This window comes from Salmo salar, chromosome 22 (genome assembly GCF_965601325.2).
Source record: "Salmo salar chromosome 22, fSalSal1, whole genome shotgun sequence".
NCBI classification, from domain to species: Eukaryota; Metazoa; Chordata; class Actinopteri; order Salmoniformes; family Salmonidae; genus Salmo; species Salmo salar.
Window position 1 is genome coordinate 19,066,802 of NC_138312.1, and position 23,793 is coordinate 19,090,594.

At 45.6% G+C, this 23,793-nt stretch overlaps 1 protein-coding gene across 3 annotated transcripts in view; it reads left to right on the forward strand.

Moving 5' to 3' along the window:
* The window catches only part of LOC106582912 (cadherin-4), a 256,448-nt gene that overhangs the window by 176,789 nt on the left and 55,866 nt on the right, over positions 1-23,793 (forward strand). For all 3 annotated transcript variants that reach the window (XM_014166534.3, XM_014166536.3, XM_014166535.3), the window contains 2 exons: positions 6,860-7,042; positions 22,174-22,329. In XM_014166534.3, coding sequence (XP_014022009.3) covers positions 6,860-7,042; positions 22,174-22,329 — 339 coding nt within the window. The remainder of the gene's footprint in view (positions 1-6,859; positions 7,043-22,173; positions 22,330-23,793) is intronic.

Genomic DNA, 23,793 nt, shown 5'->3' on the forward strand with positions numbered 1-23,793 from the left:
GAATATTCCAACCATTTGTAATCCTCATACCATCTACAATTGAAGTAGCGATCCTCATGTCCAACTTTTGTGGATGGATAACGCCGAAGAAGAGGGCGCCTTGGTTCTTCAACAGGTGACTGGCTTAAATCAGAGGGAGCGGTGGCTGTGCTAACAGTGCAGCTAATGGTGGCTGTGGAGCAGCTAGCAGCGATAAACTGCTCTGGTGCTCCCTCACATCGTGGCTCACGATTTTCCACCTCCGACTCATCTTCTTCTTCTTCTTTGGCCCCCGCGGAGACAGGGTCTGGATTTTGAATTCCTACCCGCACTCTTCTCTTGATCAGAAAACGGTCCATTGCAACTGGGCGAGATGGGCGACTAGCTAGCTAGAAGTTAGCTCACATAACATAGCCTAACGTGCGCGAGCACACACACCAGACTCCCCTCCCACCACCACCACAAACACACACGTCATAGGGTACACCCCCTCGCAGCCAGGGATCTGATTGGGAACAAAATGGCTGGTTATTAACTTTTTCATATTTTTTTATGTAAAAATGTTAAAATACTAAAACACTTGAGGGGGCTGAACTGGGGCTACGCAGATTTGTGACGGGGCTATAGCCGTCTTAGCCCCGGTGTAGCGCCGTGCATGTCCCTGGCCGTCATAATGTCCTGTCCTCACATCCCTGGCCCTCCTAATGTCCTGTCCTCACATCCCTGGCCCTCCTAATGTCCTGTCCTCACATCCCTGGCCCTCCTAATGTCCTGTCCTCACATCCCTGGCCCTCCTAATGTCCCGTCCTCACATCCCTGGCCCTCCTAATGTCCTGTCCTCACATCCCTGGCCCTCCTAATGTCCTGTCCTCACATCCCTGGCCCTCCTAATGTCCCGTCCTCACATCCCTGGCCCTCCTAATGTCCTGTCCTCACATCCCTGGCCCTCCTAATGTCCCGTCCTCTCATCCCTGGCCCTCCTAATGTCCTGTCCTCACATCCCTGGCCCTCCTAATGTCCCGTCCTCTCATCCCTGGCCCTCCTAATGTCCTGTCCTCACATCCCTGGCCCTCCTAATGTCCTGTCCTCACATCCCTGGCCCTCCTAATGTCCTGTCCTCACATCCCTGGCCCTCCTAATGTCCTGTCCTCACATCCCTGGCCCTCCTAATGTCCTGTCCTCACATCCTGGCCCTCCTAATGTCCTTTCCTCACATCCCTGGCCCTCCTAATGTCCTGTCCTCACATCCCTGGCCCTCCTAATGTCCTGTCCTCACATCCCTGGCCCTCCTAATGTCCTGTCCTCACATCCCTGGCCCTCCTAATGTCCTGTCCTCACATCCCTGGCCCTCCTAATGTCCCGTCCTCTACATCCCTGGCCCTCCTAATGTCCTCGTCCTCACATCCCTGGCCTCCTAATGTCCGTCCTCACATCCCTGGCCCTCCTAATGTCCTGTCCTCACATCCCTGGCCCTCCTAATGTCCCGTCCTCACATCCCTGGCCCTCCTAATGTCCTGTCCTCACATCCCTGGCCCTCCTAATGTCCTGTCCTCACATCCCTGGCCCTCCTAATGTCCTGTCCTCACATCCCTGGCCCTCCTAATGTCCCGTCCTCACATCCCTGGCCCTCCTAATGTCCCGTCCTCACATCCCTGGCCCTCCTAATGTCCCGTCCTCACATCCCTGGCCCTCCTAATGTCCCGTCCTCACATCCCTGGCCCTCCTAATGTCCCGTCCTCACATCCCTGGCCCTCCTAATGTCCCGTCCTCACATCCCTGGCCCTCCTAATGTCCTGTCCTCACATCCCTGGCCCTCCTAATGTCCTTTCCTGTCCACCCTCCCTCACTCCCTCCTCTGTTTCCTTTGGAGAGGTAAAGCAATTAAACTCAAATTCACCAACAACAACAAAGCCACTGTGGAACAGCATTCTACCCCAATTCTACCCCAATTCTACCCCAACTGTTTTCTCATTTCATTTGGGGATGCTGTTCAATAGCAGGGGTATTCAACTCTTACCCTATGAGGTCCGGAACCTGCTGGTTTTCTGTTCTTCCTGATAATGAATTACACCCACCTGGTGTCCTAGGTCTAAATCAGACCCTGCTGAGAGGGGAACAATGAAAAAACAAAATGAGTGGAACTGGCTTCGAGGTCCAGAGGTGAGTTTGAGGGTTCTGTAGTATTGATTAAAAGATTATTGTATACGGAACGATAATACAGAATTGCTTGCTCCCAGTTTCAAAAATAGATGTCTCCTACTCAGTGAGGAGCAGATTGAGGTTATAAAAGTATTGACTGAAACAGAGGAATGTTGTGAGGGCACAGACATTGAAAATGTGTGAAATGCTGTGGCGGAGTTGTCATTTGAGCCACTCCCTGTCATTGGAGCCACTGTCTCTGAGTCAATAGTGTTGAGAGGGAGAGGGAAGAACAATCAGATTACACCAAAATATAATCAACATGTAATGACAACAGTACCATTTTAAAAGGTGCTTAACCAGCCAAAAGATATTGGATGATTTAAAAGATAGAGGGCTCCATTACCAGGTAATTGCATATATTAAGTTTCAGAGCGGACATGTGTACAGGGACTCATTGGACTCCTATTATTATGTTCTATTAATAGTTGGCTTGATTTACCTCTTCCTATATGAACTGTGCATAGTGCTTGGTATGTGTTGGTGTGTGCATTAGAGCGTGTCTATTTATATTGGATGTACATTTATATCTGTGAACATAGTTTGTCTACCTCCTGTTTAAGAGTATGAGGTATTAGCAGTGTCACTCTGGCTGCCAGGTACTCAGGCTATGGTGCCCTACATGTCTACTGAGTCTGTATGCACATACCCCCTGCTAATTTCATGCTGCTCTGGTCTGCCTTCTCTTGCAGCTTAGAGGCAGAGAGTCCGTTATGCACCAGTACACTGAGTCTTACTTTTACCCCCCCTTCACCAGAATACCTGTTTGTGTTAGATTAGAGAGCAGAGACCCATACAGTAGTGGGGAGGGGTTTAGGACCTAGGGTCTTATTGGTCGGTGAGGTGGCAGTACAGGGTCTTAGAGTGAGGTCATGATGACTAGTCTATGTTGTGATTGCAGCCCAGTTCTACATCCACAAGAGGAATGTATCAATAGTCATAGTCTTCTTTAATTCCCTTGATTCTGTAAGAGGTCAGATTTGTGATACCTGTCTTCGCTTGATTGTCCTGCTCCTCGCCCCCCCCACCCCCCGTTCACCACAGACCACTGCTCTGATCAGGCCTCGTCGGAGAGAACAAGCGTGGGAGAATGAAGGAGCGATAGAACAGCTCAAGATCAACAGTGAATGGAGGATGGGAAACGAGCACATACTTGATATTGTGTAATTGAAAGGCCCTGTTTAGTGTTGCCTCCTGCTCTTCAGAATGACAACCTCCAGATGTCAGCTCCAGGGCTGCGGGGCTGACTGATGCCCCAGCGACATGCAGCCTGGCTGGGAGGAGAGAGCAGCCAGCTGGCCAGCCCGCTAGCTCTGGGCCTAGGGAGCTCCGGGTGGTTCTGGGACTGATTTCACACTCAAAGATCCCTGCTTGCGCACACACACACCCACACCCCCAACATACCTTTCTCACAGCACAAAGAGCCTGTTCCAGTTTCCCCTTTTTTCTTTGTAATTGTGGCGATGTTTGTCATTGTGCCAGCTTCGCAGGGCTATAATTTGCCATGCTGTTTGGAGTGTGAGTCACGTGGACACACTGCAGTGGTATCATCCATAGACAGGCTCTTTGCTCTGTTGTGGCTGCCTGGCACAGCGTTTGGAGGAATGTGGGAGTTTGCCAATGCAACAGCAATCAGATGCATCGACCCCATTATCAGCAGCCCTGATATCCTGCATTCGTCAGCAGACTAAGGTTCTGATAATGATGGCGAGCAGCAGTACTGTGTGAGTTATTCAACAGATATCGGAGGTGCCGATAAGGACTTTATCAGGGAGGGAGCACATGGGGTAGAAACAGGGGGTCTATGCAGCGGCAGGGAAGCCTTGGAGCATCATGGGTACCATCCTTACTCATCCTCACATATCAGCATCTTTACATATCAACTCCACCCCCTCTGCTTTCTATCAATATAGGATCTCACATTTGATGTCTTTTTTCTCTGTTTTTCTCTTCCCCCTATTTCCTTTCTCTTTGTCTATGTCAAACACACAAATTCACGCATGCACGCGCACACACTACTTCCACCTGCCACCCATGAAAGTACTGGCACGCTCCCATCTCGCACCACTGCCCCTGTGCTGGTACCTGTGAGTGTTGTGGATGAGCGGAGCTGAAGCGAGAGTTATCTTATCTGGGCACCACATCTGGTCCCCTATCCCTCACTCTCCCCTCTCTCTCCTGCCCAGCTACCTTCATCACTGCTGCTATCAGGAGGCCTGCTGTAAAGCCCTGTAGTCAAATCCACTAAGCCGTGAAGAATTAAAACAAAAGGGGGAAATATACAGTATGTTTGCTCAGGTTTAGCTTGCATCCGTCTCTCTGTCTGACAAACCGTATATGTATGGATGGGCTGACCTGCCCACCGGTGATTAAAGTTTGAGTTGTGTGTGTGCGTGTCCTCTGAGTAGGTTTAACAGAAGGATTTCTGCTTGGCTTAGAGTCTACAGCAGCATGCATGTCTCTGTTTGTGGGGAGCAGGAGAAACAGCAGGATCACTGGATTACACAAACACTACCATCTCAGGCATGAGGACACAGCAACCCTCACTGGATAGATACCATATACACTTCCCAGAGGTCTACCAATGTATGCAGTATGTCTTATAAACACATAGGGACAGATTTACAATGTGTTAACACCAGTGTGCGATGTACCTGTTAACATGAGGAGATAAAACATGAAAGAAAAAATCCCAAAAGTCAAATGAGGGATTAAGATTAGGGAAAGATGGCAAGGTGTAATTTACATTTTAGTCATTTAGCAGACGCTCTTATCCAGAGCGACTTACAGTAGTGAATGCATACATTTCATATATTTTTTATTTTTTTTTCGTACTGGTCCCCCGTGGGAATCAACCCACAACCCTGGCGTTGCAAACTCCATGCTCTACCAACTGAGCCACACGGGACCAGGTAATGCATACTGAACAAAAATATAAACGCAACATGTAAAGTCTTGGTCCCATGTTTCATGATCTGAAATAAAAGATCCCAGAAATGTTTCATACCCAAAAACCTTATCCCTCTCAAATGTTGTGCAGAAATGTGTTTACATCCCTGTTAATGAGCTTTTCTCCTATGCCAAAATAATCCAACCATCTGACAGGTGTGGCATATCAAGAATCTGATTAAACATTGATCATTACAGTAAAAGGTGGAGTTTTGTCACACAACACACTGCCACAGATGTCTTAAGTTTTGTGGGAGCGTGCAATTATTATTATTATTATTTTTTAAATGTAACATTTTTTAACTAGGCAAGTCAGTTAAGAACAAATTCTTATTTACAATGATGGCCTACCGGGGAACTGCCGCCTTCAAAGGGAGTACGACAGATTTTTACCTTGTCAGCTTGGGGATTAGATCCAGCAACCTTTCGGTTACTGGCCCAACGCTCTAACCACTAGGCTACCTGCCGCCCCCATTGGCATGCTTACTGCAGGAATGTCCACCAGAGCTGTTGCCAGAGAATTTAATGTTATTTTCTCTACCATAAGCCGCCTCCAATGTCGTTTTAGAGAATTTGTTAGTACGTCCAACTGACCTCACAACCGCAGACCAGGTGTAACCACGCAAGCCCAGGACCTCCACACCCGGCTTCTTCATCTGCAGGATCTTCTGAGACCAGCCACCCGGACAGCTGATGAAACTGAGGAGTATTTCTCTCTGTAATAAAGCTCTTTTGTGGTGGAAAACTCATTTTGATTGGCTGGGCCTGGCTCCCTAGTGAGTGTGCTTGGCATTTGCCCTCCCAGGCCCAACCATAACTGTGCTCCCATCCAGTCATGTGAAATCCATAGATTAGGGCCTAATGAATTTATTTAAAGTGACTGATTTGCTCATATGATCTGTAACTCAGTAGAATTATTTAAATTGTTGCGTGTTGCGTTTATATTTTTGTTCATTATTATTAAAAACATGTTTATGTTTTCAGTTTTTGTATTTTATTCTCCTCTTTTGTCTAACAGTATTTACATGCGTACATGCTCTGGGAAACTAGTCTTTGCATATAATAGCAGTGAATTGGCAAGAATCTCACACACTGCAGGATCACTGTTGGTCCTCCTAACATTCTGATCTTGCTGTTATTAAAGTGATATTTCATCAATCCCTTTTCATTTGGAGTAAGGTCTCTTTCAGGGGGATATGTCACGGAATGCGTCACACGGAGCACCATAGTTCTGAGACTCAGAAGGTCAAGTTGGAGACATCCAACTGTGATTTTTCAGACTGAGAGGGTTTTTGCTGGATAAAGACATATAAGTTAACCTCTGTGGACTGTGCAGAGGCAATTGGTAAGCTTTCTGCAAGACTAATGCCTGAAATTCATGCTAAGGCTGGGTCCTCTTAGGTGATTTGCCAAGTGCGTTAAGGTGAAGAGTCAAAAGCGTGGATTATATTTGAATTGGAAGTCTTTTTATTTTCATTCATTTTTGTATTATCTTCAGGAAACCGTGAATAGGTGTTTTATTCTGTTCCTTGTCATCTGACGAGGTTGATTTTCGTGACCGATTAGTCACCTGTACTTTCCATACTCTACACTTTTAGAAGATGAACAAATAATTAATTGACACACTACTCCTTTCTATTGAGACTTTACATTGTGTAGTTGGCTCTCAAGTCATTGTTGATTACTGTCGGTCAGCCAATGTACAGTATGTGTTGATTTCTTGTCTTTTCAGATTGGAGTGGAGGATATGATTGCAAGGGCCTGGGACTCTAATCCCAGGGTTATCAAGTTTCCACGGAAACATCAAAGAAGCTCTTCTGCCAATGGTCTGAGACGACAGAAGCGAGACTGGGTCATCCCACCAATCAATGTGCCCGAAAACTCTAGAGGACCCTTCCCACAAATGCTTGTCAGAGTGAGTGACAGTTATCACACTTAACTGCACATCAGTAGTTCTTGATAAGTCGAAGTTGTCTTTTTAAAATGTTGAAAAGCTACTGTATATATCATCCTATTCTCAGTTGGTAGTCGCTTATGCCTGTGTTGTAAACTAGAAATTAGTTCATCGTCAATTCTGATAACAACTCGATCTTGCTCTGTTTTTGCTCCCGTGGAGCATAAGGCTTTTTACTTTTATTTGAGCCAAAGCCAAAGACATCTTCAAGCCAGACATCCCACGTTTGTCTAAGGGTCACTCACCTAGGCAACTGAAGAGAATGGTAGAATAGATCTCATACAATCACTATGAAGGGCTGAACAGAACACCACACTGGTAGTTTCTATCAAGGACCTTCAGCAGGTAAAGAGAATGATTTGAGTGGTGATGCGGCGCCAAATGATTGGTCTGGTACGCCTTAAAACTCTACACAGACAGAGACCCAGACACACAGACAAGAGGATACAGACAGATGGACACACACACAGCGCTGCTTCACCAGTTGTTCAATGAATTTAGGAGTGTTTAGCACACTTTCAGTTGCTTGTGTGTGTGTATGCAGCCATGCAGGAGTTGTTTAAATGATGTAAACTAGCTCATTAGACAGCAGGGATTTTACTATAACTGTCTTAGAAGTGACAAACCAACTCCATTCCTGTTGGCATTATATGGCGTCTCTGTGGTTAGTTTTCTGTTAGCTCCATGGTTCCAGGATGCTCCTGGAAACTGTGTGCTTCCTCTGTTCAGACGTCCAGGCCAGGGATAGCTTTCTCTGGGCCACCACAGAGCTCCCTCACGCCCATTTGTATCGCGCGGCTTACACTCCCGGATTACTGAAATCGCCTTTCACCAACGAGTCGGCAAGAGGGCAGATTTTCCACCAAAGCAAAAAACACTCATTCACTCACCCACACAGAGACTACAGGAGCAGGGTGGATGAGGGGAGGCGTAGGATTGTACCACCCTGCTGGAGAAATGAACACCCCTTCATCTCCTTTCATCTCCTTCATATTCAGCGTCAGATGGTTGGGTTTACTGACACCCCGGTGGTTCCTTGGTGTGTGTGTGTGTGTGTGTGTGTGTGTGTGTGTGTGTGTGTGTGTGTGTGTGTGTGTGTGTGTGTGTGTGTGCAAGTGCATGCTTTGGTTATAGCCTTTAGCTGTAGTAAAATAGCTCTGTTCCTTAACCATGGGGGGTGTGCATCACATCTGTGGCCCAGTGCGGTGTTAAATGCCCTCTTCTCCCTGCAACACCGCTTGGCGGACTGGGCCGTTCCATTGTGACAGCTAGCCAGTGAAGAGAGCAGAAGGGATTTAGTTCTTTATCTCTCTTGTCTTAGGGGGTTTTCACATATAGTCCTCTTTAAAATAACCGATCTCAGTCCTCTTTAAAGTGAACTCTGGGGTAAAAAAAAAAATCTAAATAACTCAGTTCTCTTTGTATTCACACTGCCCTGGCATTTGAATTAGGACTCAACTCTTTTGCCAGTTCACTTCACCTATTTTGTGGTCTGCGTCCTCTTTGCATTCACATTTCTATGTTAAGAAAGGATCCAGGATATTTTTCCAACATTCACTCAATGTACTCTGGGTTTTTACAAAGTACAGGACAAGCTATTACATCAGAACAGCTAGATATACCTACACACTTCGTAAAAAAATGCTATCTAGAACCTTAAAGGTTCCCTTCTAAGAACCATTTTTGGTTCCAGGTCGAACCCGTTTGGTTCCAGGTAGAACTCTTTTAGGTTCCATGTTGAACCCTTTGCACAGTGGGTTCTATATGGAACCCAAAAGGGTTCAACCTGAATCCAAAAATGATTCTACCTGGAACCAAAAGGGTTCTCCTATGGGGACCCTTTTGGAAACCTTTTTTCTAGGAGTGTACTTACATTTTGGAAGCTAATAGATTGCATTTTGTTAAAAGATTTGACATAATAATTGTAATCAGAAGATACTATTAACATGTACATCAATATTATTGGTAACAGAATAAATAGCAGAAGAAGAACTACAGATTAAAATTTTTTGTAATTGAATATTGTACACCCAACGTAGGCTACTGCCCCTTTAAGACCAAGAATAGATTTTCTACCCTATGTTGTGATTCTCACCCAATATGTTGGTGTCTTCTCACACTATTCAAACCCCACTATCAAATAAACTGCTTATGAAGTGCTCTTAGCCTGTAGATCACATATTGCAAACAAATAATATGAACAAAAAATGCACAAACATTTGGACATTTCTGTGCATGCTTGACAATCTCTAATCAATATCCAAAAAAGGGTTTTCCGCAAACCTGAACATTAGCATCTTTTCTCTTTTGTGGGACCAATGTGAGGGTTATGGGAGGGGAAATGGTGTTGCAGTCCCCAAGCCTGGGGAGCGTTGTGTTCACATTGCCCTAAAAAAGGGAACCGGACTGAGGAATTCAAGCAAACTGAACTCAAACCGCTTCAGTTCGGTTCGTTTCGGGGACTCTTTTGAAGGGTCTGTGTTCCTTTGGAGTGTTCACACTGCATGAAAATTGGCTGAAAGGGACCAAGTGTGAAAACGCCCTTAGAGGTGGTCGAGAACAACCTCTGTGGCTACAGCAGCACACTGACAGCACACTGATACCTCCACACGTCCAGAGCTGTAGAAACTCTCCGACTATCTCTCTAGCTCATTTATGAGGTGAGACAGTCCCACACAGTCAGATTCACCAGGGTTCACAACTTAAAGTAATTCCCTGTTTTCATCTGAGGAACCTTCACCAGGTTAGCCGGTTTGATTTAGTTGAACACATGGAGAAAATGTATGTTTCCATCAACACAAGTAATATGAGGCCGCAGGAGGTAAATGTGCCTGAGTTATTGTTTGTGATTTGTTTAACCCCAATTACATCCAAACAGAGTCTGGATAATAAACAATAAACACACAACATTCATGATCAGCCAGTTGGTTTCTAATTAGGGACTGTTCTCTGTTGTAAGTCCATTAGTGCTGGCTTGGTCAGCTGTCCACTTTAATCATCTGATTTTACTGCTCTTTCCAGGGATGTCTGGCTCCGGCCATATCCTTATTATCCTCACCTACCACCTCCACCACCTCCATCACCACCACCCACCACCTCCACCACCACCCACCACCACCAATACCACCACCTACCTCCACCACCACCTCCATCACCACCCACCACCTCCACCACCCACCACCACCACCAATACCACCACCTCCATCACCACCACCTCCAATACCACCACCCACCACCACCAATACCACCACCTCCATCACCACCACCTCCACCACCACCACCTCCACCACCACCTCTACCACCTCCACCACCCACCACCTCCACCACACACCACCACCACCCACCACCATCATCACCCATCACCACCACAACCTACCATCACCACCCACCACCACCACAACCCACCATCACCCATCACCACCCACCATCACCCATCACCACCACAACCCACCACCATCACCCATCACCACCACAACCCACTACCATCATCACCCACCACAACCCACCGCCATCATCACCCATCACCACCCACCACCATCACCACCCACCACCACACCACAACACACCACCCACCACCACTAACTCCACCACCCACCACCACAACACACCACCACCGCCACTAACTCCGCCACCCACCACCACACACCACCACCCCCACCACCACCATTTGACCTAGATAGTTTGTGTGTATGCATTGATATGTTGGCTACATGTGCCTTTTCAAAAAAAATGTACAGTTGAAGTTGAAAGTTTACATACACCTTAGCCAAATACATTTAAACTCAGTTTTTCACAATTCCTGACATTTAATCCTAGTAAAAGTTCCCTGTCTTAGGTCAGTTAGGATCACCACGTTATTTTAAGAATGTGAAATGTCAGAATAATAGTTGAGAGAATGATTTATTTCAGCTTTTATTTCTTTCATCACATTCCCAGTGGATCAGAAGTTTACATACACTCAATTAGTATTTGGTAGCATTGCCTTTAAATTATTTAACTTGGGTCAAACATTTCAGGTAGCCTTCCACAACCTTCCCACAACAAGTTGGAATTTTGGCCCATTCCTCCTGACAGAGCTGGTGTAACTGAGTCAGGTTTGTAGGCCTCCTTGCTTGCACACGTTGTTTCAGTTCTGCCCACAAATGTTCTATAGGATTGAGGTCAGGGCTTTGTGATGGCCACTCCAATACCTTGACTTTGTTGTCCTTAAGCCATTTTTCCACAACTTTGGAAGTATGCTTGGGGTCATTGTTCATTTGGAAGACCCATTTGCGACCAAGCTTTCACTTCCTGACTGATGTCTTGAGATGTTGCTTCAATATATCCACATAATTTCCCTTCCTCATGATGACATCTATTTTGTGAAGTGCACCAGTCCCTCCTGCAGCAAAGCACCCCCACAACATGATGCTGCCACCCCCGTGCTTCATGGTTGGGATGGTGTTCTTTGGCTTGCAAGCCTCCCCCTTTTTCCTCCAGACATAACGATGGTCATTATGGCCAAACAGTTCTATTTTTGTTTCATCAGACCAGAGGACATTTCTCCAAAAACGACGATCTTTGTACCCATGTGCAGTTGCAAACCATAGTCTGGCTTTTTTATGGCGGTTTTGGAGCAGTGGCTTCTTCCTTGCTAAGTGGCTTTTCAGGTTATGTCGATATAGGACTTGTTTTACTGTGGATATAGATACCTTTGTACCCGTTTCCCCCAGCATCTTCACAAGGTCCTTTGCTGTTGTTCTGGGATTGATTTGCACTTTTCGCACCAAAGTACGTTCATCTCTAGGAGACAGAACGCGTCTCCTTCCTGAGCGGTATGACGGCTGCGTGGTCCCATGGTATTTATACTTGTGGACTATTGTTTGTACAGATGAACGTGGTACCTTCAGGCGTTTGAAAATTGCTCCCAAGGATGAACCAGACTTGTGGAGGTCTACAATTGTTTTTCTGAGGTCTTGGCTGATTTCTTTTGATTTGCCCATGATGTCAAACAAAGAGGAACTGAGTTTGAAGGTAGGCCTTGAAATACATCCACAGGTACACCTCCAATTGACTCAAATGATGTCAATTAGCCTGTCAGAAGCTTCTAAAGCCATGACATCATTTTCTGGAATTTTCCAAGCTGTTTAAGGCACAGTCAACTTAGTGTATGTAAACTTCTGACCCAATGGAATTGTGATACAGTGAATTGTGAGTTAAATAATCTGTCTGTAAACAATTGTTGGAAACATGACTTGTGTCATGCACAAAGTAGATGTCCTAACAGACTTGCCAAAACTATAGTTTGTTATCAAGAAATTTGTGGAGTGGTTGAAAAACATGTTTTAATGACTCCAACCTAAGTGTATGTAAACTTCCAACTTCAATTGTAGTTCTGTCCTTGAGCTGTTCTTGTCTATTGATGTTCTGTATTATGTTTAATGTTTTGTGTGGACCCCAAGAAGAGTAGCTGCTGCTTTTTCAACAGCTAATGGGGATCCTAATAAAATACCACCCACCCACCACCACTACAACCTACCACTACCACCACCCACCCACCATCACCACCTCCGCCACCCACCACCAGCCTCCGCCACCCACCACCACCAGCCACTACCACCACACTCCGCCACTCACCACCACCAGCCACTACCACCACCCACCCACCATCACCACCTCCGCCACCCACCACCAGCCTCCGCCACCCACCACCACCAGCCACTACCACCACCACCAGCCACTACCACCACCACCAGCCACTACCACCACCACCAGCCACTACCACCACACCGCCACTACCGCCACTACCACCACCCACCGCCACTACCGCCACACACCACCACCCATCACCACAAGCCACCACTCACCATCACAACCTACCACCCCACCACCGCCAACCATCACCTCAACCACTTACCATCACAACCCACCACCACTGCCACCCATCACCTCCACCACTCACCATCACAACCCACCACTGCCACCCATCACCTTCACCATCCACCACCACCATCACAACCCACCACCACCATCACAACCCACCACTGCCCCCCATCACCTTCACCTTCACCACCCCCACCACCCACCACCGCCACCCATCACCTCCACCACCACCATCACAACCCACCACCACCCACCACCGCCACCCATCACCTCCACCACTCACCATCACAACCCACCACCCCCACTATCACCACCCACCACCGCCAGCCATCACCTCCACCATCACCATCCACCACCTCCTCTCTTTCTCTCCCTCCCCTGGGCAGTGCTGAAAATCCTGGACAATCCAGCTGCTGCTGCAGTGGTGTGTTGGTCCAGGATCCGTTTATGAAACACGTTTATAAGGGACATTACTGCATGACACATTGAGTAAACCCCTTCCCCTTATGAACAGAGGGGAAATTATCAGAGTGAAACTAACAGCCCCAGCATTCCACTGCAGAGAGGTTTTATGTGCAATTCACTCATGATCAATCTCAAGAAGTGTTGCTTTGGTGGCAATGGTTTACCATTGTGGTAGAATGCAATATGCTTCCGATGCCTTCACTGTCAAATAAATTTTTGCTCATGACAGAGGGAAGTGGAATAGAAATAGAGATTGAAAAACAGCTAGGCCTAAATAGATAGCAGATAGAGGGAGCAGAGAAATGAAAGAGAGAAAAGGGGACAGTTCAGATAGGAGGAGAGAGGGAGATATAAGCCATTTGAAGAGCATAGTAAATCTGTGAGGTGAGAGAGAGCAGCATTAGTTTCAGGCCATTTGTGGCAGTCGCATCTCAACTGTCTCCTCCAGCACCTAAGACTGGACCCAATGAGCCACATCTGATGGAAACCAGTCCAAACGGGGTAAGATGAGCCTCTCTGCTTCGCTCTGTCCTCCCCACCAAGCCTCGCCACTGACTGCCAGTCAGACAGACACACCAAAGAACAAAATCATATTAAAAGAAGGGATGAAAATAGGAGATAAGGTTGTAAAAACACAGTCCTTGGGCAAGCAGAAGAATGGAATGAGAGGGCCTTTGATTGAGGTCCTGGTATGTGAAGGCGAACGCCCACTCTGAAGTGGGTTGGAGCTGTAATCTGGACTGTGTGCTTTGGAAAGTTATTACATTATTTTCTCCACGTCAAGGACAATGAGGCAGACACCAATCAGACTAGGCTCATGTTGTTCCTTTACCAAAGACAACCAATGATGCATATTATGAGACCTCACCTCAGGGTAGGTGTTATGGAGTTATCAAGTTCAGTAGGGGTGCTTGGGTAAAATCACTGAGGAAGCCAAGCAAAGCCAGTAAAAAATACATATTACAAATCAAATGTTATTTGTCACATGCGCCGAATACAACCGGTGTAGACCTTCATCCTGCTTGTAGACTAGTTGAACATCAATGCCATCCTCCTCTCTTTCATGTTGGCAAAACGGTCTATGGCTCTGTCATACAGTACACTTTTAGTTTTTGTTGTCACAGGCTACCTAGCTAAAATGCTTGCTAGCCTGACTTCCTCACATGGGCAACAATGAACCAGCTAAGTTAGCTAGCTAGCTGGTTAATGTGAGCCTACTAGTCTACACATTGAACTTCAATCGTCTCAGGCCAGTGGCACAACATATTCATTTATGGTTAGATCAGAATCGCCATCAAAACCACAAGTCCAAATCCCCATCTCCATCCATGGCTTAGGAAAAGGACGATTTTAGCAAGCTAGCTACTGCAGGACATCAACACAAGCAGACCAGAAACTGAGAAGTTTTTCTGAAAATGATGTTTTGCAAAGGAAGTGATTTGAGTGGTCTGAAGCCAAATCCAAACTGGCCAAATGCTTGCTGGCATCAATCAATCAAATGCTACGGCGGGAACATGTTGTACTCTTTTGGTCCAGACAGCAACAGATACATGGGCTACCCATACTGAGACAGAGGGCGCTGTTTCCCTCAGCACTTACAAATTCGGCACATATTGTACGAAATTCATAACACATCATACGAATTGCGGGAAACGGAAAATGTACGTCTTTGCAGGACGTAACATATCATGAGAAATGGATGATGTTGTACACAACTGGGCACCATTTCCAGGAACCCGTTTTGGCACTAAATGAAACCCTGTTGTCTCTCGACTCAATAAACCTGGTGTTGAGTTCAGCAGCTGGAGTTGGTGTATGTGTGGGAGAGAATCATCTCTGTGGTATGGTAATGCTGTTTATTTAGAACTCGATAGGAACACTTTATTGGTTTATTAATACATTCATATTCCACTGTTATTTTAGTCTAGCATAATGGCTCTATGTTACTGCTAGTTTTTATTAAAAACGTAACATTAAAATGCATTAGGAAACTTGTATAGGATGTGCGTGTGTGTGTCCACTTGCGCCCGCATGTGTGTGTGTCCTAAGTGCTTGTGCCTGTATTTGCAGCATCCCAGTTGGACAATTAGAGGGTGACAGTCCCATTACAGCAGGCCTAGCTGTACAAAGGCATTGCCTCCACTGACTGACAGAGAGCTCTGCCCCTCACTAAATAACTGTCAGCCTGCAGTCCTCAGCCTTGACCCCTCTGGCAGCCTCCCTCAGAGAGACACAATGCCACTCCTGAGCCCTCATTGGCAGGCCTCGCACCTCCCACAGCCAAACCAAAAAATCCATTCAGCTCCTGGCTCCACCTGATTCGCCAGGCTTTGGTTGCCCACAGCTTGCCAATAGGGCGCTAATGTAGCCTCAGGGTGCTGGTGATTGGCCGGAGTGGAAGTGTTGGTGCATTCTGCAGGTCTCCCAGGAATAGGCTAGAGGAAGCAGATTGAGTCGTGGAAGTAGATTGGGTAATAGAAGGGAGGGAGGTTAGCAAGCAGCGGTGGAGGAAAACTGCAGCAGCAGCACAAACCCAACCTGCCCCCCCTCCCCCCCCCCACTCCTCTTCCCCTTCCTCCTCCTCCTCCCCCACCAAACAGCAGCAGCCACATCTTTACTCTAATTATACATAGTGTGTTTCCCTGTACGGCCGTCTCCTGGGATCTGCCTATTGTCCTCGTGTTAAGAAACCTCAGGGACCGGGAAGAAAGCAGCCATTTAACGAGTCATCTGTCTCCAGGGCCCTCTGTCTTTATGGGGTGGAGAAAAGCAGTGTTGCCCTGTGCCTCATCCATTCAGCCTGGAGAGCAAGGGAATGTGGCTGGCTTTATACTGCAGTCTGACCTGCAGGCAGAATGTGTGGCTGTTTCTATTCTATTCTTCCTGTATGTGGATGATTGTTAATGCAGAGAGGCCACTGGTCTATTTCAACAAAGTCCTGCTGGCTTCTCTGAGCTTTGATCTAAATTGGCCGGCTAATGTAATAATTGGGGTTGTTAGTCTGTTTTTAATTTCCATTAATATTTGTACTCTTTCTAATTATCCCCTCTACCCCACGTTCTGCACCTACGTCAGGGTAATGGTATGTTTGTGTGCATGTGCTTGCGTGCATATGTGTGTCCGCGTGTGTTTGTGCCTGCGATACAATGGCCAAACCACCAATTTGTAGAATATTTCAGAGAAAGACCAGGTGGGGGAAAAATGTATATGTCAAGAAATCTGTTTGCAACAAGGTTACTCTCAAGCTCAGAGCCTCTCGGTGAAGACATGAAGTCTCTCTGAAAGCATGTCTTTAATATGATGGTGTTTGTATTGGGAAGTGCTGCTGGCGCTGTAAAGCGTAAATGTAGACTGTTTATGTGATATGACTATGAGGTTGGAGATGTGTCTCTGCGCAGATGTATATTTATTTCCTCTGAAGTTGTTTTCTCTCCTGTTACTTCACCACTTTGTTTTCTTACCTTAACACTATCTCCCTAGTGGTTAGTGTGTTGGGCCAGTAACCGAAATGTCGCTGGTTTGAATACCCGAGCCGACAAGTAGAAAAACCTGTTGACGTGCCATTGAGCAAGGCACTTAACCCCAATTTGTTCCAGGGATGCCGTACTACTATGGCTGGCCCTGTAGAACAACATATTTCACTACACCTATCTGGTGTTTGTGACAATATGTTTTTGTTGCTGTATTTTGGGGTATTTCTTCTCCTCTATTACCCTAGATCAAAGCATCTCTTAGGGAGAGAAGTTGAACACACATATCTTTCACATATTCTTCAACTTTTCACTGAGATAAAGTAATGGATATTTGGCCAATTATTGCAGTAGAGGATTAGGCCAAGTTGCTCCGTGGGCTGAGAGGATTTAGCTCAATCGGACATTGTGTGTGGAGTAGAATGTCTGAGTGTGAATGTCAATAGCAGCCCAGGAATACCACCTCCTCAGGTGGCTACTATTGCTCATTTATATTGATGGAGCTACTCTCTGTGGTACCTGTTCAGGGAATGACAGCGAGGGAGAGAGAGAGAGAGCGGGGCAGAGAGGGAACAGAGGGGCGAGAGAGGAGAGGGGGTAACGAAGGAGAGAGAGCAGAAACTAAAATCCATATTTCAGTGCCATTGCACTGTGCTTTGTTCATTTCCCATTCAGCTTCCGATCCATAATGGAGTACCCTGTGTGCAGAGCCGCGGACACAGCTGTTCTTTATGGGATCAGGGATAACTGTGTGCGACTGTGGCTGTCAGTGGCTCTCACTTGAGAGATATTAAACCTGAGCTCAGTGCAGCTCCTTCTCCAGGCATACCTCCACTGTGACTATTTTTTTAAATCTCAACAATTCATTTTGTTTTCCAGTGCCACTAAACTGGCGTGTTTTTATATGCTCGCATTCTTGCATGTAAGGTTGTTATTTTATTTTGTATGAGGACGGAAAACTTGGCTGGCAAAACTTGAGCTTTGAATATCGCCTAGTTGGTATTTTATTTCAGTCTGTTCAGTCTCTTTCTCTCTCTCTCTCTACCTCCCTCCCTCCCACTGTCTCCACCTCTCTCTGTCACTTTGTTTGTAATAAATGCCCTATGCTAGAATCTGAATTTCTCTATCATAAAAACCAGAGATATCTTTTCTGTCAGCTCTTTGAAGACAGACAAGCATACAGCAGGAAGGATCACAGCAAGACAACACTTACATTTAGGGGGAGTCAAACAAAGCATGTACTTTTGCCATTTCCCTGATGTTGAACAAAAGGAACAAAGAGATTGAATGAAAAAAGGATGCATCATCAAAATGAAATGGCTTCGCACAAAACAGAGATGATTCAGGGATTCCTGTGCTTCTCTGGGATTTCATTTTTTCTCGTACTCTATACTGTCTTTGAATATCACTTCAATCATGTAGCCTCTTGTTATCAAAGACACTAGACGCCCCTATGAGGAAGTATCCATCCTGGTCACTGCCCTGTATGATTGCCTGTAGCGCCCCCTAAAGGAAAGCCTGTGAACAGCAATGTTATTCTCACTATTCTGACTGCTGACACAACTTTAGACATTGGTTTGTGTGTGCATGTGTATGTGCATCTAAGAGAGAGACAGAGAGAGTCTTGCAGAGAGACAGAGGGGTGTTGAGAGAATAAAGGGAAAAAGGGAAAGGAAGCGTTAACTTGCCAGTCAGACAGTGAGAATAAATGGTGGTGTCGCATATAATTCCCATTAAAGCCATGCAGATATTTGCAGAGAGCTCTTAATTAGGGGTGACAGTTGTGACGGCTGCAGTGTGACAGAGAGGTTCCCAGAAGGCTTAGTCATCTCCTGTTTCCTGATTGGCTGGCATTGTCCGATCTGTCTGCCGTCACCCCTTCTTACTATCCAACACACGGTCACAATGTCTCAGGGCTGATGGTAACTGTGCAAATAATAAACACCACTATTTCTTATCCCTCTGACTCTCTCTACATATACTGTTGAGGTGCCACCTCAGACTAGTCTACTTTATTTTTCTCCATGGTAGAGAGTGGTACAAAGTAGTGGCCCTTTTAATGACAATGTTAGCCAGTAAGGGTTACAACTATCTCCCTTGTATTTACACTTTACACCAGGGTTTCCCCAACTCGGTTCTGCCACTAAACCTGTATTTAACTAGGCAAGTCAGTTAAGAACAAATTCTTATTTACTATGACGGCCTACAAAAATAACGAGAGAAGCGTGATAGGATGAAGGAATTTGTGCGGCCCGGCCTTCAACCATTTAAAAAAAAAAAAAAAAACGATCAAAGTGTGTAAACCTCAGATTCCCATTTATATATGACATTAGCCTGTAGCACACCTTACTGAATATATCTGTCCACAAGGTCTTTCTTTTTTGATTTATTTCTGGCTTCTTGCAAGTCATTTGAGGATGGAAAAATCCAATGTTGAACGAGAAAGAAATAACATGACCAACATCAACTAAACATCAACTTACTCCCGATCAGTGTCGACATCAAATGGACAGGCGCAATCAGAAACACTTGAATCAATTAAATGGACCGACTGAAAGTTCCCACTAGTGAACTAATTAGAGGCACAGCAGTGCTCAATAAATGGAAATGTATTCCTTTAGATTATGTCTGTGTTTTGCTGCCTCTCCCTGGAGAGTTAAACAGAATGCTAATTTCTCATCTGATTCTTCATCTGTCCACGGTTGACAGTAATTAAGGCAGTCACTCTTAAAGACCTACAAATGTGTCACTTATCAGATATCTGTTCTGTCAGACACAGAACCAACCCATCCTTTACATCTTCTAGTCTATCCCATCTAGGAGAGGGAGAGAGAGGGGGAGAGAGAGGGAGGGAGAGAGAGATGGAAGGATAGAAAAGCTGCCTTTCATCATTAGCACTCCATTCAAACAACTCAATTGAGCAGTCGTCACTCCGGGGAGTCCCAGGACTCTGAGATTCCGCACCTCTTCATTTATTCAATTTATCTATACAACGAGTGTTCATTAAGAGACACTCCAAGAATGTGACATCTGGTCTCAGGTGGCCTTAAAGTGGAATTCTAAGCAGCTAGAAGCAGAGGCGAAGTGACATGTGAACGCTTCCTTCCTCTTGGGTCTATTAAACTTAACATGTCATCAACACAGCGTGGCTTTGATGTTCTATGAAGAGACCGCACGCCTGGGTGTGGAATCTGTGGATGCGGATCCAAGGCATGTGGAAATTTCAGCTGTGTGTTTTTCACATGGCGGCCTCCTGAATGATTCAACTGAAGTAGTCATTTTGATGCACACGTTAGAGCCCGCAGAGTGAATCCCTTACCTGTCAAACATTTCAGTACACACAGACATGGGTGCCTACAGAGCTGCCTCATTTGTACACAGGGGGAAAATACTGTTGTATGTTGACATTCCCGCTCTGTTAAAGAACTCTGTACCTTTCCACAACTAGAATGTGTGTTTTACTAATATATTTGACTTTACATTTTTTGGGGATAGGGAAGAATATACAGCCTCCGCACATTGCTCAGCTCTTAATAAAGGTGATATTATTTCAAGGAAGCAGTATGTGTGAGCAATCTGTTATTCTACATATCCTCTCTCTGAAACGCATTTGAGATAGAAATTCCAGTGTTGCGTAGCCACAACCAGTCAGTGTGACTAGAGATGTGGGTCTGTGGGTGGAGAGGAATAAGTCTGATTAGATAGAGAGAGTAATCATCACAGAACAGTGCTTCCAGTCAGTCAGTCACACTGATCAGAGTTGCCTGAGTGCTTTGATAGATAACGGCTGCGATAAAATGCCCTACTGCCCACACACGATCTCAGAAAGAGGAAGTGTTACACACAACACATGTACAGGTAGCTGCCAAAATAATGGAAACACTTGAGTAAATGTGGGATGCAAAGTATATTCAAAGCAGATGCTTCTACACAGGTGTGGTTCCTGAGTTAGTAAGCAATTAACATCCCATCATGTACAAAAATGCCGGATGAACATGAAAACAATGTAAACCGTATGCCAATGGCCGTCTCAGTCACCAGATCTCAACAAACTTGAACACTTACAGGAGATTCTGTGGAACAGCGTTTTCCACCACCATCAATTAAACACCAAATGTTGGAATTTCTATTGGAAGAATGGTGTCACATCCCTCCAATAGAGTTCCAGACACTTGTAGAATCTATACCAAGGAGCATTGACGATGTTCTGGCTCGTGGTGGCCCAACGCCCTATTAAGACACTTTATGTTGGTGTTTCCTTTATTTTGGCAGTTACCTGTATATTAGACATTATGTCTGCTATTTGAATTGATTGCAAATGGGAAAGACGACAGTGGAAGCTCATGGAAAACAGATTGCTGTGGCAGGTAGTGAGTTTAGGATGGATGTGTAGGAAATTAAGAGAAGGGTATCATGTTCAAACAGAGAAATGTTTTATGCAAAAGCCAGTTGCCGGTCGTCGGATGAAGTAATTTCCTTTTCACGCATGATTTCCAGCCCCACAGACCAGGAAAATTGCATAGGAGGGAGAGCGAGGATTTATTTTTACAATTTGAATGTGTGATTACTCCTCCCTACTTGTTACCGTGGAGATGGTTCAATCCCCTCAGAGACAAAAAAATAATTCTCTAAACGTAAAAACACAAACAGTTTGCCCTAACAAAAACATATGCAAATTGAGAGAAAATTGTTTAAACTTTCCACCACTTAAAAGTAGATGAAATCTAATCTTCAATATGCCATCTCACCTGCGCTACACCTCTCAGAACCAATTATCACAAGCAGACAGATTTCTCTTTTGCACTTTAGCTCTAACTTGCACATTTACCAACTCTTCCTTTGAGTTCAGTCCTCAAAGGGCTTCTTTGTAACGAAGTGTTAGACTGATCAGAGCAGATGCATGCCTCACCGTACATCTTCTTTAGTATCATACATTTCATCATATTCCCTGTCAAGTGCTCTTGACAGTTTTAGATTGTGACTCACTTGAATCTTCATGACCAACCTTGGAACCTTGAGGCTCTCATTCAATCTAAACTGTCGGATAAGTCAGAACAACACAGGGTGATATTCTATGACGTGCTGCAGATGCTTTTATCCAATGCTACTTACAGTCATGTGAGCAAACATTCTACATTCTAGTTGTCCCGGGAATCGATCCCACTACCCTGGCGTTACAAGCAAAAGGCTCTACCAACTGAGTTACAAAGGACCACAAATATCGCCCTGTACCCTTTCTGAGCCGTGCTTGTCTCATACAGCGTGTAATGCATAGTGTTTATCTCCCTCTGCCAGATCCGCTCGGACCAGGACCTGGAGAAAGGGATCCGCTACAGCATCACTGGAGCAGGGGCGGACCAGCCTCCCATTGACGTGTACAACATCGACCCTGTGCACGGCAAGATGTTTGTCACCAGACCCCTGGACAGAGAGGAGAGGGCCTCCTACCATGTGAGTTACAGTGCTTGTTACTGTCCCTCCACACATCTGTCTGTCTGTCTGTCCGTCTGTCCGTCCGTCTGTTTGTGCAGGGTGGCAGCTGAAATTCACAGTGACAGTAATGGCAGGCAAACACTACACAATTTTGCCACATATTCGCCACATTTCTGCCACCGCAAAACAAATGTTCCAACAAATGTTCTAGGAACTTGGGCTCGGATCAGTACGTCGGGACTCGTGTAGTTTGAGCGGGTCAAGGACGCACCGATGATGGCTGTTCCGTTCTCCAGACTCCTGTCGGATATCTGACATGTCCAATATTTTGGTCATGCATCTTGTAGTATGAGCAGTGCTACCACGCGATTGGGCAAATTCTGCTGCCAATAGCCAATGAGGGTTCAGCATGTTAGACCAAAACAATGATGGCGAAGAGGAAAGCAATATCAACATGCACCGTGTGGACCGAGATGATGGAAGACATATTGCTGGTGCTGTGGAGAGAACGCAGCTGCCTTTTCAATGGGCGAGTTCCTATTTGAATATTTTAGAACATTCCATTGGTCCTTAATTGAAATCGCCACACACCCGGGGCACCGGGCCATGCAAAACAAACTCCACCAATATTACATCTGCATCCTACCAGGACTCCTACCATGACAGAAACCAACAATTATTTCATATTAAGTCCATGTTCTGCGCCTCCGTCTCTTTTTTGATGTTTCAACACATAATAATGTGAAGACTAATGAAGCAGCTCACTGTTTGCGTACCGGCATTTCTTTCCTACAGCAACCAGGAAATGCAGGGCAGGATCAACTAGGGCATCATCGTTTAATGTGAGCACCCACTTCCTGGGGTTGATGGTGGACGGAATGAAAGATTTGGGACAAGGAAATCGCGAAATGTGAGCGGTTTTAGAAGTCGTGTAGTGTATATTCTCAGCAAAAGACTGGGAATCACGAGTACTGCTGCCTCTGATTCCGAGTACTGCCCTTTACCAACACGGTTTTGTTTTGGCCAGACTTTCCTTTCTGTGCGAAATGAAAGAAAGATTGCCTTGACAAAGCACAGATTTCTGCAGCCATTCAAGCTGTCAATTAGGCTAGATTGAGGTTTTTCAGCAGAGAGAGAGAGACGGCTTGGAAAAGGAGTGTGTTCGTCTTCCACTGCTAATGAACAGGCGGTGTTCTGGGTGTTCTGTTTGGGGATCACACACATTGTCTACAGTTGCCTGTTTACCACCGTCAGACTGGAACATGTATCCCGTGAACTCTTGCTGCACACTTCTCATAACAATGCCACTACCACATCAGGAATCACTTCACGTTCTGATAGCCCTACTGTAAACACGATTATATTACATGATTTACATTTTTGTTGGTTCCCAGTCCGTATGGGCTTATTTATTTATTTAACTAGGCAAGTCAGTTAAGAACAAATTCTTATTTACAATGACAGCCTCCCGGGGGAAAAAAC